The sequence below is a fragment of the Oncorhynchus mykiss genome, chromosome 11 (genome assembly GCF_057628025.1).
Source record: "Oncorhynchus mykiss isolate SJ-2025 chromosome 11, ASM5762802v1, whole genome shotgun sequence".
NCBI lineage: Eukaryota > Metazoa > Chordata > Actinopteri > Salmoniformes > Salmonidae > Oncorhynchus > Oncorhynchus mykiss.
In genome coordinates, this window is record NC_143032.1 from 82,819,776 (window position 1) to 82,837,346 (window position 17,571).

Below are 17,571 nucleotides of genomic sequence, written 5' to 3' on the forward strand. Positions count from 1 at the left end.
CAGGGATTTCCCGCTGATCATGGTTTGTATGGTTTATTTTAGTTCCATCAGAGCGACAGGGGGCCTCAAGTGTTGCAGGTCGGCAGAGATCTCAGATCTAGACAAAATTACCATAGAAATCCCAGAGTTTTGAATTGATTAATAACGACGGGTCACTGTATGGTTCCATCCATTGATTTAATGGAAGTTATATTTTAAATGTTTTTTTGTCGCCTAATAGATAATTTATTGAGCTGATAATAGATTGGCTTGGATGAGCCCTATGAACATTTGAAAAAGAAACATGCTATGTGAATGAGAGTTTCTGCCCGGCGTCTACATGATAAATGAATTTATTTTCTGATAATCTGCCGATCAAGGATAGCTTGTGGAGAGACGTTTCAAGGTGTCATGATTGGTCTTCTAATTCTGTAATGTTGTGTTGGTTGATTGATTTAAATTGGATGACAACGAGGTAGAGTATGACCTAATAAAGCCTTTGACCATGTCCCACAGTCCTCCAGGTTCATCATCAGTGTTACCACAGTCCTCCAGGTTCATCATCAGTGTTACCACAGTCCTCCATCAACACAACGCCATAGATAACGCGCAATTGGCATGCTGGCTGCAGAAATATCTACCAGAGCTGTTGCCAGAGAATTTTACGTTAATTTCTCTACCATAAGCCGCCTCCAACATCATTTTAGACAATTTGACAGTACATCCAATCTGCCTCACAACCGCATACCATGTGTAACCACACAAGCCCAGGACCTCCACATCCGGCTTAATCACCTGCGGCAGGGTCTGAGACAAACCACCCAGACAGCTGATGAAACTGTGGGTTTGCACAACTGAAGAATTTCGGCAAAAACTGTCACAAAACCTTCCCAGGGAAGCTCATCTGCGTGCTAATGCTCACCTTTGATGGCCCCTGGCATGCTGGAGAAGTGTGATCCGGGCAGATGGCAGACAGCGTTGTATGGCGTTGTGTGGGTGCGCGGTTTGCTGATATCAATGTTGTGAACAATGTGCACCATGGTGGCGGTGGGGTTATGTTATGGGCAGGCATAAGCTACACACGACATGGGATGCTCTGGATCTTGTGAAATTCATACATTAGGGTCTACATTTATTTGACAAGATAAAATGCTATTTTAAAGTAAACAAATTGGACATTCAACAAGCACAGCACTTACACAAATTACTGATGACTGGCTGAGAGAAGCTAATGATAAAAATATTCTGGGGGATGTTTTGCTAGACTTCAATGTGGCTTTTGACATTATCGATCATAGTCTGCTGCTGGAAAAACATATGTGTGATGCTTTTACACCCCCTGCTATATTGTGGATGTTCTGTCTATGGTTCTTTAATGGAAGCCCCTCCAACATAATCCAGGTAGAATCAGGAATTCCCCAGGGCAGCTGTCTAGGCCCCTCACTTTTTTTAAACCCTTACTAATGACATGCCACTGGCTTTGAGTAAAGCCAGTGTGTCCATGTAGGTGGATGACTCAACACTATACACGTCAGCCACTACAGCGACTGAAATGACTGCAACACTTAAATATCCGCAGTTAGTTTCAGAATGGGTGGCAAGGAATAAGTTAGTCCTAAATATTTAAAAAACTAAAAGCATGGTATTTGGGACAAATCATTCACTAAACCCTAAACTAAATCTTTTAATAAATAATGTGAAAATTGAGCAGGTTGAGGTGACTAAACTTGTAAACTGTCATGGTCAAAACATATTGATACAACAGTAGCTAAGATGGGGAGAAGTCTGTCTATAATAAAGCGATGCTCTACCTTCTTAACAGCACTGTCAACAAGGCAGGTCCTACAGGCCCTAGTTTCTACCTTCTTAACAACACTATCAACATGGCAGGTCCTACAGGCCCTAGTTTCTACCTTCTTAACAACACTATCAACAAGGCAGGTCCTACAGGCCCTAGTTTCTACCTTCTTAACAACACTATCAACAAGGCAGGTCCTACAGTCCCTAGTTTCTACCTTCTTAACAACACTACCAACAAGGCAGGTCCTACAGGCCCTAGTTTCTACCTTCTTAACAACACTATCAACATGGCAGGTCCTACAGGCCCTAGTTTCTACCTTCTTAACAACACTATCAACAAGGCAGGTCCTACAGGCCCTAGTTTCTACCTTCTTAACAACACTATCAACATGGCAGGTCCTACAGGCCCTAGTTTCTACCTTCTTAACAACACTATCACCAAGGCAGGTCCTACAGGCCCTAGTTTTGTCACACCTGGACTACTGTTCAGTCGTGTGGTCAGGTGCCACAAAGAGGGACTAATATTATATTGTACTATATATATTATAATGTTATACTACTAATCCTATATATATTACAAAACAATATTAGACTAATACTATACGGCTAAATTACTGTCAAAGGTATTGTTATAATTGTTCTAAGTAACGAATGAGATCATAGATTGTTAATTTTGGGCAGAGCTGCCTGAGGTGCCCCACCTGGAAACAAACTAACTAGGGGAAACACTGGCTAGATAGTACGACATAAATTAGGTTTTACGATAAAATGATAGATAAGAACGAAAAAGGTTTGTTTACTAACATGGACACAGTAACCTTGACACAAATCTATGGGAAACACTAGCTAGTACAGTATGGAAAAGAGGTTTTAACTAGAGCAAACACTAGCTAGTAGAGTATGGAAAAGAGGTTTTTAGTAAGAAGTAATGATAAAAAGTTGTGTACTAACATGTACCTGGAGGCTGTCCGGCAGCTCTGTGACGGGTTGTTGCAGGAACAGGGCCATCAGCAGGAAGTAGAGCTCGGGGACGTTGGTGTGTTTCGGCAGCAGCGTCTGCAGAACAGGGAACCCTGGGAAATGGCAGGCGTCTCGGTTGATCTCCCGTAGCGTGGAGCGACCGCCGGCGCTGCGGCCCACGTTGAAGCCTGAGGAGGAGAGAGGAGAGGAAGGAGAGGTTGGGGAAACTGCGAATCAGCGTTGTGATCAGGAAAACTTCAGGGGAAAAATGTAATACATTTGGATTTTAGATATGGGGATAGGCCAGTTATTTGAATAGAGGATAAATGTCAGAAAAGCAGGAAGACTCACATCCCTATTCTTACAATAGACTACAACTAACAGTTAGGAAACCGTCATTGATGTGTGCTAACTATGCCTGTACTTTTCCCTTTCTATGCTAGCTGGGTCGAAGCACATGTGGGTATGCCTGTACTTTTCCCTTTCTATGCAAGCTGGGTCGAAGCACATGTGGGTATGCCTGTACTTTTCCCTTTCTATGCTAGCTGGGTCGAAGCACATGTGGGTATGCCTGTACTTTTCCCTTTCTATGCAAGCTGGGTCGAAGCACATGTGGGTATGCCTGTACTTTTCCCTTTCTATGCAAGCTGGGTCGAAGCACATGTGGGTATGCCTGTACTTTTCCCTTTCTATGCAAGCTGGGTCGAAGCACATGTGGGTATGCCTGTACTTTGTTGCAGAGCAGACGGAATATTGAAGTGCACTATGGGATATTAAAGTATTCTATTCTATTCAGAGTTTTACCTTTAGTTACACAGGTTAGTTTCATTGAGATAAAATCTCTTTTGGAAGAGAGACCTGTTTCAAGATAGACATTATAAGCAAACAAAGAAGCATCAAAAGCCATCCTCATCGAAAGGTAATGACGGATGGGCAAGGGGCTGAGGGGGGCAGCATGTCACATTCTATATCCTGTAAATAGTTATATTCTATTATGGCACATTCTATATCCTGCACAGTAAACAGTTCTATTCTATTATGTCACATTCTATATACTGCACAGTAAACAGTTCTATTCTATTATGTTACATTCTATATCCTGCACAGTAAACAGTTCTATTCTATTATGTTACATTCTATATCCTGCACAGTAAACAGTTCTATGCTACATTATATATGTATATTATAGTACATTCTATATACTGCACAGTAAACAGCTATATAATATTATGGTACATTCTATATCTATATGATATTATGGTACATTCTATATCTATATGATATTATGGTACATTCTATATCTATATGATATTATGGTACATTCTATATCTATATTATGGTACATTCTATATCTATATTATATTATGGTACATTCTATATCTATATTATTTTAGGGTACATTCTATATAATATTATGGTACATTCTATATAATATTATGGTACATTCTATATCTATATTATATTATGGTACATTCTATATCTATAATATGGTACATTCTATATCTATATTATTTTAGGGTACATTCTATATAATATTATGGTACATTCTATATAATATTATGGTACATTCTATATCTATATTATATTATGGTACATTCTATATCTATATTATTTTAGGGTACATTCTATATAATATTATGGTACATTCTATATAATATTATGGTACATTCTATATCTATATTATATTATGGTACATTCTATATCTATAATATGGTACATTCTATATCTATATCTATATTATGGTACATTCTATATCTATATCTATATTATGGTACATTCTATATCTAAATTATTTTATGGTACATTCTATATCTATATTATATTAGGGTACATTCTATATCTATATAATATTATTGTACATTCTATATCCTGCACAGTAAACAGTTCTATTATGTTGGGTTTTTAAAACTTGTATCTGCACATTGACTCACCTACACAAAATCCAACATACACACACACACACACACACGTCACTCTACTCACCCATCACGGTGCCGATCTTGTTGGTGAGGACAGAGTCAGTGTGGTCCAGCCATTCGCCTCCGGTCAGTCCCTCTTTGAACCTGGGCAGGTCAAATAAATGTAACATCATGGTATGGATGATCAGGGGAATTCCTGACAAATGTGAAATGTAATGTTTTTGACAGATCATGTACGTGACAATCGTTGTTAATATTCAATCTAAATACAGTACGAGTCAAAAGTTTGGACACACCTCCTCATTCAAGGGTTTGTCTTTATTTTTAAACTATTTTCTACATTGTAGAATAATAGTGAAGACATTATCACTAAGCTAAGGACTAAACACCTCCCTCTGCAACTGGATCCTGGACTTCCTGACGGGCCGCCCCAGGTGGTAAGTGTAGGTAACAACCCATTTGCCACACTGATCCTCAACACGGGGGCCCCTCAGGGGTGCGTGCTCAGTCCCCTCCTGTACTCCCTGTTCACTCATGACTGCGTGGCCAGGCACGACTCCAACACCATCATTAAGTTTGCCGACGACACAACAGTGGTAGGCCTGATCACCGATGATGATGAGACAGCCTATAAGGAGGAGGCCAGAGACCTGGCAGTGTGGTGCCAGGACAACAACCTCTCCCTCAACGTGATCAAGATAAACAAGATGATTGTGGAATACAGAAAAAGGAGGACCGAGCACGCCCCCCATTCTCATCGACGGGGCTGTAGTGGAGCAGGTTGAGAGCTTCAAGTTCCTTGGTGTTCACATCACCAACAAATTAGCATGGTCCAAACACACCACGGCAGTCATGAAGAGGGCACGACCACACCTATTCAGGAGACGGAAAATATTTGGCATGGGTCCTCAGATCCTCAAAAGGTTCTACAGCTGCACCATCGAGAGCTGGTTGCATCACTGCCTGGTATGGCAACTGCTCGGCCTCCGAACGCAAGGAACTACAGAGGGTAGTGAGTACGGCCCAGTACATCACTGGGGCCAAGCTTCCTGCCATCCAGGACCTCTATACCAGGCGGTGTCAGAAGAAGGCCCAAAAAATTGCCAAGGACTCCAGCCAGCCTAGTCATACACTGTTCCCTCTGTTAACACACGGCAACCGGTACCAGAGTGTCAAGTCTAGGTCAAAAAGGCTTCTGAATAGCTTCTACCCCCAAGATATAAGACTCCTGAACATCTAATCAAATGGCTTCCCAGACTATTTGCATTATACACACCCCACCCCCATTTTTACACTGCTGCTACTCTCTGTTTATTATCTATGCATAGTCACTTTACCTCTACCTACATGTACATATTACCTCAATTACCTTGACTAACCGGTGCCCCAGCACATTGACTCTGTACTGGTACCCCCTGTATATAGCCTCCTCACATTGATTCTGTACCGTAACACCCTGTATATAGCCTCCACACATTGATTCTGTACCGTAACACCCTGTATATAGCCTCCACATTGATTCTGTACCGTAACACCCTGTATTAAGCCTCCTCACATTGATTATGTACCGTAACACCCTGTATATAGCCTCCTCACATTGATTCTGTACCGTAACACCCTGTATATAGCCTCCTCACATTGATTCTGTACCGTAACACCCTGTATTAAGCCTCCTCACATTGATTATGTACCGTAACACCCTGTATATAGCCTCCACATTGATTCTGTACCGTAACACCCTGTATTAAGCCTCCTCACATTGATTCTGTACCGTAACACCCTGTATATAGCCTCCCTGCTGTTATTTTATTGTTGCTTCTAAATTATTTGTTATATTTCGATATATTTTGGTGTTTTCTTAAATCTGCATTGTTGGTTAAGTGCTTCTAAGTAAGCATTTCACTGTAAGGTCGCCTGGTATACGCCATCCCATCCCTTGGTCGGACTATCCTACCTATTGTATTCGGCGCATGTGACAAATAAAATTAGATTTCTTTGATTTTATTTGAAACTATGAAATAACACATATGGAATCATGTCGTAACCAAAAGTGTTAAACAAATTAAAATATATTTCAGATTCTTCAAAGTAGCCACCCTTTGCCTTGATGACAACGTTGCACACTCTTTTTATCAGTGTGTTGGGACATTTTCCTGTTGAGAAACAAAGGATAGTCCCACTAAGGGATGGGATGGCGTATCGCTGCAGAATGCTGTGGTAGCCATGCTGGTTAAGTGTGCCTTGAACTCTAAATAAATCTCTGAGAGTGCCACCAGCAAAGCACCCCAACACCTCCTCCTCCATGCTTCACTGTGGGAACCACAGATGCGGAGATCACCTACTCTGCGTCTCACAAAGACCAAAAATTGGAACCAAAAATCTCACATTTGGACTAATCAGACCAAAGGACAGATTTCCACCGGTCTAATGTCCATCGCTCGTGTTTCTTGGCCCAAGCAAGTCTCTTATTATTATTGGTGTCCTTTAGTTGTGGTTTCAATTCGACCATGAAGGCCTTATTCACTCAGTCTCCTCTGAACAGTTGATGTTGAGATGTGTCTGTTACTTGAACTGTGTGAAGCATTTATTTGTGCTGCAATTTCTGTGGCTGTTAACTCTAATGAACTTATCCTCTGCAGCAGAGGGAACTCTAGGTCTTCCTTTCCTGTGACGGTCCTCATGAGAGCCAGTTTCATCATAGCGCTTGATGGTTTTTGTGACTACACTTTCAAACTGTTAAAACTTTTAAAAGTTCAGAAAAATATTTTCTGTATTGACTGACCTTCATGTCTTAAAGTAACGATGGACTGTTGTTTCTCTTTGCTTATTTTAGCTGTTCTTAACATAATATAGACTTGGTCTTTTACCAAATAGGTTTATCTTCTATATACCACCCCAACCTTGTCACAACACAACTGATTGGCTCAAGCACATTAAGAAGGAAGAAATTCCACATATTAACTTTTAACAAGTCACACCTGTTAATTGAAATGCATTTCAGGTGACTACCTCATGAAGCTGGTTGAGAGAATGCCAAGAGTGTGCAAAGCTGTCATCAAGGCAAATGGTGGCTAATTTGAAGAATCTAAAATCTATTTTCATTTGGTTAACACTTTTTTGGTTACTACATGACTCCATATGTGTGTTATTATTCGTTTTCACTATTATTCTACAATGTATAAAATAGTAAAAATAAAGAAAACCCCTTTGAATTAGTAGATGTGTCCAACTTTTGACTGGTAGTGTATATATGCATTTTTTATTAAAGGATCAAAGACCTGGTCAGTATGGGCTGGTTACTGAGGAGAACCACCAGGATCCACAGAGCTGCTGTCACACTGCTGGAGTGGAGGTGCTCCTCCGTGAACATCAACAACCAGTCGAAGCCCAGGGTACGCACCAACTCCTCACATGCCCTGTAGGGGGGGACAGAGAGCAGTCAGGCTACACACAACACAGTCGAAGCCCAGGGTACGCACCAACTCCTCACATGCCCTGTAGGGGGGAACAGAGAGTAGTCAGGCTAAACACAACACAGTCAAAGCCCAGGGTACGCACCAACTCCTCACATGCCCTTTAGGGGGGGACAGAGAGCAGTCAGGCTACACACAACACAGTCAAAGCCCAGGGTACGCACCAACTCCTCACATGCCCTGTAGGGGGGGACAGAGAGCAGTCAGGCTACACACAACACAGTCAAAGCCCAGGGTACGCACCAACTCCTCACATGCCCTGTAGGGGGGGACAGAGAGCAGTCAGGCTACACACAACACAGTCAAAGCCCAGGGTACGCACCAACTCCTCACATGCCCTGTAGGGGGGGACAGAGAGCAGTCAGGCTACACACAACACAGTCAAAGGCTGTACAGTATGAAGAGGGGCAGAAACTGCTTCTCCAATAGAAATCCCAGTTGTAGGTGATGTCATGGCGACGTTTGCGTAGCTAAATGAATGCGTAGAAACACGTAAATCGGGTCTAACAGTCATCTCGCGCCGAACTACGTACGTAAAAAAATAAAAAAGGCAGTCCTTTCGATATCAAGTTTTTTGTTGTTTTTTTTACAAAAATGAAAACGTGTCAGTTTGTCACTTTCACAAGGTTGGAGTCATAACATGTTAAAACTAGTGAGGACGTCGTCTCCAGTCTAGGTGGCGTCTTTCGATTTGGAGAATATTAACTAATGGGAGAATTCTTCACTTCTCTCATTGACTTGTCAAAACCTGGTGTGGTCTGTTTTTGTCTCTTTCGCAAATGTTCCCGGAAGTCTTGGGAGTCTTGCGCCTCTGGGTTTAGAAACTCTGTGACGCAGCGCACGCGCACACACACACACACACACACACACACACACACACACACACACACACACACACACACACACACACACACACACTGTGACGTACTGTGTGTTGACGGTGCATTTCTCCTTGGTGGTGAAGAGCAGTTTGAGAAGGATGTCTAGCAGTCTGTTCCTCAACAGGATCAGGTTGGCCGACAGAAGACCCCCAAGGTCTTCATCATTACCTGGAACACAATAGACAATATAACCACTACTATCACTACAATAATATTACTGTACTGAATACTGAGAGGAGACCCCCAAGGTCTTCATCATTACCTGGAACACAACAGACAATATTACCACTACTATTACTGCAATAATATTACTGTACTGAATACTGAGAGGAGACCCCCAAGGTCTTCATCATTACCTGGAACACAACAGACAATATTACCACTACTATTACTGCAATAATATTACTGTACTGAATACTGAGAGGAGACCCCCAAGGTCTTCATCATTACCTGGAACACAATAGACAATATTACCACTACTATTACTGTACTGAATACTGAGAGGAGACCCCCAAGGTCTTCATCACTTAAAACACACATTAAGTGATGGGAAAAAAATGTATTAATGCGATTTAGAATCAACAAAAAAGGCAAAGAACAGCATAGTTTTGGCATTGTACAAAAATCTGTATGTAAATTTGTGACAATCTCTATGCTAGTTAGTGACAATAATCTCTATGCTAGTTAGTGACAATAATCTCTATGCTAGTTAGTGACAATAATCTCTATGCTAGTTAGTGACAATAATCTCTATGCTAGTTAGTGACAATAATCTCTATGCTAGTTAGTGACAATAATCTCTATGCTAGTTAGTGACAATAATCTCTATGCTAGTTAGTGACAATAATCTCTATGCTAGTTAGTGACAATAATCTCTATGCTAGTTAGTGACAATAATCTCTATGCTAGTTAGTGACAATAATCTCTATGCTAGTTAGTGACAATAATCTCTATGCTAGTTAGTGACAATAATCTCTATGCTAGTTAGTGACAATAATCTCTATGCTAGTTAGTGACAATAATCTCTATGCTAGTTAGTGACAATAATCTCTATGCTAGTTAGTGACAATAATCTCTATGCTAGTTAGTGACAATAATCTCTATGCTAGTTAGTGACAATAATCTCTATGCTAGTTAGTGACAATAATCTCTATGGTAGTTAGTGACAATAATCTCTATGCTAGTTAGTGACAATAATCTCTATGCTAGTTAGTGACAATAATCTCTATGCTAGTTAGTGACAATAATCTCTATGGTAGTTAGTGACAATAATCTCTATGCTAGTTAGTGACAATAATCTCTATGCTAGTTAGTGACAATAATCTCTATGCTAGTTAGTGACAATAATCTCTATGCTAGTTAGTGACAATAATCTCTATGCTAGTTAGTGACAATAATCTCTATGCTAGTTAGTGACAATAATCTCTATGCTAGTTAGTGACAATAATCTCTATGCTAGTTAGTGACAATAATCTCTATGCTAGTTAGTGACAATAATCTCTATGCTAGTTAGTGACAATAATCTCTATGCTAGTTAGTGACAATAATCTCTATGCTAGTTAGTGACAATAATCTCTATGGTAGTTAGTGACAATAATCTCTATGCTAGTTAGTGACAATAATCTCTATGCTAGTTAGTGACAATAATCTCTATGCTAGTTAGTGACAATAATCTCTATGCTAGTTAGTGACAATAATATCCATGGTAGTTAGTGACAATAATCTCTATGCTAGTTAGTGACAATAATCTCTATGCTAGTTAGTGACAATAATCTCTATGCTAGTTAGTGACAATAATCTCTATGCTAGTTAGTGACAATAATATCCATGCTAGTTAGTGACAATAATCTCTATGCTAGTTAGTGACAATAATCTCTATGCTAGTTAGTGACAATAATCTCTATGCTAGTTAGTGACAATAATCTCTATGCTAGTTAGTGACAATAATCTCTATGCTAGTTAGTGACAATAATCTCTATGCTAGTTAGTGACAATAATCTCTATGCTAGTTGGTGACAATAATCTCTATGCTAGTTGGTGACAATAATCTCTATGCTAGTTAGTGACAATAATCTCTATGCTAGTTAGTGACAATAATCTCTATGCTAGTTAGTGACAATAATCTCTATGCTAGTTAGTGACAATAATCTCTATGCTAGTTAGTGACAATAATCTCTATGCTAGTTAGTGACAATAATCTCTATGCTAGTTAGTGACAATAATCTCTATGCTAGTTAGTGACAATAATCTCTATGCTAGTTAGTGACAATAATCTCTATGCTAGTTAGTGACAATAATCTCTATGGTAGTTAGTGACAATAATCTCTATACTAGTTAGTGACAATAATCTCTATGCTAGTTAGTGACAATAATCTCTATGCTAGTTAGTGACAATAATCTCTATGGTAGTTAGTGACAATAATCTCTATACTAGTTAGTGACAATAATCTCTATGCTAGTTAGTGACAATAATCTCTATGCTAGTTAGTGACAATAATCTCTATGCTAGTTAGTGACAATAATCTCTATGCTAGTTAGTGACAATAATCTCTATGCTAGTTAGTGACAATAATCTCTATGCTAGTTAGTGACAATAATCTCTATGCTAGTTAGTGACAATAATCTCTATGCTAGTTAGTGACAATAATCTCTATGCTAGTTAGTGACAATAATCTCTATGCTAGTTAGTGACAATAATCTCTATGCTAGTTAGTGACAATAATCTCTATGCTAGTTAGTGACAATAATCTCTATGCTAGTTAGTGACAATAATCTCTATGCTAGTTAGTGACAATAATCTCTATGCTAGTTAGTGACAATAATCTCTATGCTAGTTAGCGACAATAATCTCTATGCTAGTTAGTGACAATAATCTCTATGCTAGTTAGCGACAATAATCTCTATGCTAGTTAGTGACAATCTCTATGCTAGTTAGTGACAATAATCTCTATGCTAGTTAGTGACAATAATCTCAATGTAAATCAGTGACAATAATCGCTAGGTAAATTAGTCATCTCTATGCTAGTTGGTGACAATATCTATGCTAGTTGGTGACAATAATATCTATGCTAGTTGGTGACATTATCTATGCTAGTTGGTGACAATAATCTCTATGCTAGTTGGTGACATTATCTATGCTAGTTGGTGACAATAATCTCTATGCTAGTTAGTGACAATAATCTCTACGCTAGTTAGTGACAATAAACTATATGTAAATGAGTTACAAGCATATCTATATTAGTTAGTGACAATAATATATATGCTAGTTAGTGACAATAAACTATATGTAAATTAGTGACAATAATCTCTGCTAGTTAGTGACAATAATATATATACTAGTTAGTGACAATAATATCTATGCTAGTTAGTGACAACAATATCTATGCTAGTTAGTGACAACAATATCTATGCTAGTTAGTGACAATTTCTATGTAAATCAGTGACAACCATCTCTATGCTAGTTAGTGACAAGCTCTATTCTAGTTAGTGACAATAATCTATACGGAAATTAGTGACAACCATCTCTATGCTAGTTAGTGACAATAATCTCTGTAAATTAGAGACAATACTCTCTATACTAGTTAGTGACAATAATCTCTGCAAATTAGTGACTATAATCTCTACAGTAGTTAAAGACAATAATCTCTATGTAAATTAGTGACAATCTCTATGCTAGTTAGAGACAATATCTATGTAAATTAGTGACAATTTCTATACTAGTTAGTGACACTGAAAATGAGTGACTATAATCTCTATAGTAGTTAAAGACAATAATCTCTATGCAAATTAGTGACAGTAATCTCTATACTAGTTACTGACAATCTCTATATTGAATTACTGACAATCTCTATGTAAATTAGTGACAATCTCTATGTGAAATAGTGACAATAATCTCTATACTAGTTAGTGACAATCATCTCTATACTAGTTAGTGACAATCATCTCTATACTAGTTAGTGACAATCATCTCTATACTAGTTAGTGACAATCATCTCTATACTAGTTAGTGACAATCATCTCTATACTAGTTAGTGACCATTTCTATGCTAGTTAGTGGCAATAATCTCTATGTAAATCAGTGAGAATAATCACTAGGTAAATTAGTCATCTCTATGCTTGTTGGTGACAATATCTATGCTAGTTAGTGACAATAATCTCTATGCTAGTTAGTGACAATAATCTCTATACTAGTTAGTGACAATAATCTCTATACTAGATAGTGACAATAATCTCTATACTAGTTAGTGACAATAATCTCTATACTAGTTAGCGACAATAATCTCTATGCTAGTTAGTGACAATAATCTCTATGCTAGTTAGTGACAATAATATCCATGGTAGTTAGTGACAATAATCTCTATGCTAGTTAGTGACAATAATATACATGGTAGTTAGTGACAAAAATCTCTAAACTAGTGTGTGTGTGTGTGTGTTACCTCTATCTATCTTCTCCTCGTTGTTGACCTCCATCACTACAAACTTCTCACACACAGCAAAGGTTGGCAGGGTGGATGAGATGAACTGGCCAAACCTATCACACAGACAGACACATGAGCTACATGGGTATATATAGTATGTTCTCATGAAGGGATTTGTAGGCAGTTGCAAGGACTGGGGAGACCAGCAGCCCACCAGTAGCAAGTTTAATTCACACATTCATTGCCTGGCACGGGACTTGAACCAGCAACCTTCTGACTACTGGTCCACCTCTCTGACGTCTAGGTTTACCGTAGCAGGTCATATGGGTTGGGGAAAGTGTAGAGTGTGTTATTACCGTAGCAGGTCGTATGGGTTGGGGAAAGTGTAGTGTGTTATTACCGTAGCAGGTCATATGGGTTGGGGAAAGTGTAGTGTGTTATTACCGTAGCAGGTCATATGAGTTGGGGAAAGTGTAGTGTGTTATTATCGTAGCAGGTCATATGGGTTGGGGAAAGTGTAGAGTGTGTTATTACCGTAGCAGGTCATATGGGTTGGGGAAAGTGTAGAGTGTGTTATTACCGTAGCAGGTCATATGGGTTGGGGAAAGTGTAGAGTGTGTTATTACCGTAGCAGGTCGTATGGGTTGGGGAAAGTGTAGAGTGTGTTATTACCGTAGCAGGTCGTATGGGTTGGGGAAAGTGTAGAGTGTGTTATTACCGTAGCAGGTCATATGGGTTGGGGAAAGTGTAGAGTGTGTTATTACCGTAGCAGGTCATATGGGTTGGGGAAAGTGTAGAGTGTGTTATTACCGTAGCAGGTCGTATGGGTTGGGGAAAGTGTAGAGTGTGTTATTACCGTAGCAGGTCGTATGGGTTGGGGAAAGTGTAGAGTGTGTTATTACCGTAGCAGGTCATATGGGTTGGGGAAAGTGTAGAGTGTGTTATTACCGTAGCAGGTCGTATGGGTTGGGGAAAGTGTAGAGTGTGTTATTACCGTAGCAGGTCATATGGGTTGGGGAACCCTTGCAGTAGCAGACTCAAAACGTTGCTGATAGCAGAGATGGTGGGCTGAGACAGAGACGTGTCTCTCAGGGTTAACAGCAGCTTGGGAATCAGCTGGAACTCCCGTAACAACTTAGCGTTCTTCGCTGCCTCACTGTGATGGGGGAGAAGAGGACAGACAGACAGACAGTTGGTTGATATATAACACAGGAAACATGGTCTTCCTGTGTCTTTGTTTCTCATATAACCCAGGTGATTTAAGATTATAGTGTCACTATTAACTGAAATATAACATTTACATAAGTATTCAGACCCTTTACTCAGTACTGTGTTGAAGCACCTTCGGCAGCGATTACAGCCTCAAGTCTTCTTGGGTATGATGATACAAGCTTGGCACACCTGTATTTGGGGAGTTTCTCCCATTCCTCTCTGCAGATCCTCTCAAAATATGTCAGGTTGGATGGGGAGCGTCGCAGCACAGCTATTTTCAGGTCTCTCCAGAAATGTGAAAAGAAAACCTTCCAGATTGCAGTTCCTAGGGCTTCCACTAGATGTCAACAGTCTTTAGAAAGAGTTTCAGGCTAGTTGTTTTATTTTATTAGCCAGAATTTGTAGTTTTAGTAAGTGGCTCCCATTTTCGCTATGGTGTTTGTTGTGCGTTCTGGTGAGGGTGCGTACTTCGTTATTTCTCTCCGGTATTCTCCGTCTTAAATTTGATCATTTATTTACATATTAGGGTACCTGAGGATTGATTAGGAACGTTGTTTGATATGTTTGGAAGAAGTTTATTGGTAACTTATGGGATTCATTTGTATGCATGAACCGGTGGATTACTGAGTCTAGCGCGCCAATGAAACAAACTTTTTTGGGATATAAGTAAGGACTTTATCGAACAAAGGACCAATTGTTATGTAGCTGGGACGCTTGTGATTTCAACCAGATGAAGATCTACAAAAGGTAAGTGATTTATTTTAGCGCTATTTCTGACATTCGTGACGCCTCTGCTCGGTTGGAAAATGAATGTACTGTTTTTGTGTGCAGGGCGCTGTCCTCAGATAATTGCATGGTGTGCTTTCGCTGTAAAGCCTTTTTGAAATCTGACAAAGCGGCTGGATTAACAAGAAGTTAAACTTTAAATGATGTATTTTGATGAATGTTTACCATTACGATTTTTGTAATTTGAATTCCGCGCTCTGCAATTTCACCGGATGTTGGCTAGCGTCCCAATGATCCATAAGAAGTTAAGGACATCAAAGTCAAGGTATTGGAGTGGCCGTCACAAAGCCCTGACCTCAATCCTGTAGAACATTTGTGGGCAGAACTGAAAAATCGTTTGCGAGCAAGGAGGCCTACAAAACCTGACTCAGTTACACCAGCTCTGTCAGGAGGAATGGGCCAAATTCACCCAATTTATTGTGGGAAGCTTGTGGAAGGCTACCCGAAACGTTTGACCCAAGTTAAACAATTTAAAGGCAATGCTACCAAATAGTAATTGAGTGTATGTAAACTAAATAAAATCATTCTCTCTACTATTATTCTCACATTTCACATTCTTAAAATAAAGTGGTGATCCTATCTGACCTAAAACAGGGAATTTTTACTCTGATTAAATTTCAGAAATTGTGAAAACTGAGTTTAAATGTATTTGACTAAGGTGTATGTAAACTTCCGACTTCAACTGTACACAGGTGTCTGCCTTTCCAAATCATGTCCAGTCAATTGAACATACCCAAGGTGGGCTCCAAGTTGTAGAAACATCTCAAGGATGATGAATGGAAACAGGATGCACCTGAGCTCAATGTTGAGTCTCATAGCAAAGGATGTGAATACTTATGTAAATAAGGTATCTGTTTTATATTTTTAATACATTTGAAAACATTTCTAAAAACCTGGTTTTCGCTTCATCATTATGGGGTATTGCGTGCAGATTGATGAGGGAAAATGTTTTATTTTATCAATTTTAGAAAAAGGCTGTAACGTAACAAAATGTGGAAAAAGTCACGGGGTCTGAATACTTTCTGAATTCACGGCAATAGCAGGACTTAATCATTCCTCACCTGGACTCAGTGAGGAGCTCTATAAAGTGCTCAAACAGGGACAGGTGCAGTTCGTAGGGTGCATGGAGCCACACCTGAGGAGACAGAAAGAACATTTGAAAACCTCTACAAACATAGCACACCAGAAAACCAACAACATTATTATGTCTGCAGGGACCACGTTTGGCTCGATTTTTGGATCAGTTGCCCTGAAGCCCATTGTGTTTGGCTTGCATCAAGGACCACCAACCACCATTTTGGCTCAAACTGGATCAGTTTCCCAGAGGCCATTTTGGCTCAAAACTGGAGCCAGTTCCCCCTGAGGCCCATTGGTTTAGTGCTAACCTCAAAGTCACAGAGCAGGTCCTGGAAGGCGGTGGTGTTGGGGATGATGGAGGTCTCGTGGCCGCTGTCTACTGTTCCCACCAGGGAGAAGGTCAGGTGCAGGATGTGGCTGTTCAGCAGGTGACGCTTTTTCTTCAACAACATGGCCAGCAGCTAGAGACCAAATAACAGACACGTACTACAGTTAGACCGAGTTATATTACTGTTGTACTAGAACTACAGCAGACAGGATGTGACTGTTCAGCAGGTGACGCTTCTTCTTCAACAATATGGCCAACAGGTACAGCAGAGAAACAACAGTTTTATCTGAGCAACAATGTTCACACAAACATTGTGTGGTGTGTCCACAAATGTATTGTAAATTAAACTTGAGTGTGAACTAGGCCATATTGCATTGTGGGTAGTGTAGTTGTACCTGGTAGCCTTTGATGCGCTCCATCTCCTTGCTGGCCAGCGGGTTGCTCTTGACGACGCACACCATCGCCTTGACGGCCGCGTAGAGACCCTCAACGTCCTGCGCCATGGCAACCAGGCCCAAAATGGCCGCCGCCCCGCCCACGTACTGCAGGTTGGTCGCCACAGGCTTGGGGACGAACGCACGCACACCTGGAAGAGAGCGGAGAGGAGGAGTTAGTCTACAGGTAAGGTGTGTGTGTAGTTGGTGGCCACAGACTTGGGAACAAACGCACACCAAGAGTGGGGCAAAAAAGGTATTTTCCTATTATTTATTACAAATAAATAAAAAATGGGGTCGTTTT

The 17,571-nt window shown here is 40.0% G+C and overlaps 1 protein-coding gene across 2 annotated transcripts in view; it reads right to left on the reverse strand.

The window, feature by feature from the left end:
• The window catches only part of wdfy3 (WD repeat and FYVE domain containing 3), a 247,936-nt gene that overhangs the window by 83,595 nt on the left and 146,770 nt on the right, over window positions 1-17,571 (reverse strand). The window contains exons 27-35 of one of the 2 annotated variants that reach the window (XM_090191254.1): window positions 17,229-17,419; window positions 16,814-16,966; window positions 16,490-16,563; window positions 14,425-14,586; window positions 13,449-13,543; window positions 9,060-9,180; window positions 7,937-8,074; window positions 4,723-4,802; window positions 2,737-2,927 (exon numbers count right to left, since the gene is read on the reverse strand). In XM_090191254.1, coding sequence (XP_090047380.1) covers window positions 2,737-2,927; window positions 4,723-4,802; window positions 7,937-8,074; window positions 9,060-9,180; window positions 13,449-13,543; window positions 14,425-14,586; window positions 16,490-16,563; window positions 16,814-16,966; window positions 17,229-17,419 — 1,205 coding nt within the window. Of the gene's footprint in view, window positions 1-2,730; window positions 2,928-4,722; window positions 4,803-7,936; window positions 8,075-9,059; window positions 9,181-13,448; window positions 13,544-14,424; window positions 14,587-16,489; window positions 16,564-16,813; window positions 16,967-17,228; window positions 17,420-17,571 lie in introns of both variants that reach the window. The other variant, XM_090191253.1, reaches the window with a different exon arrangement.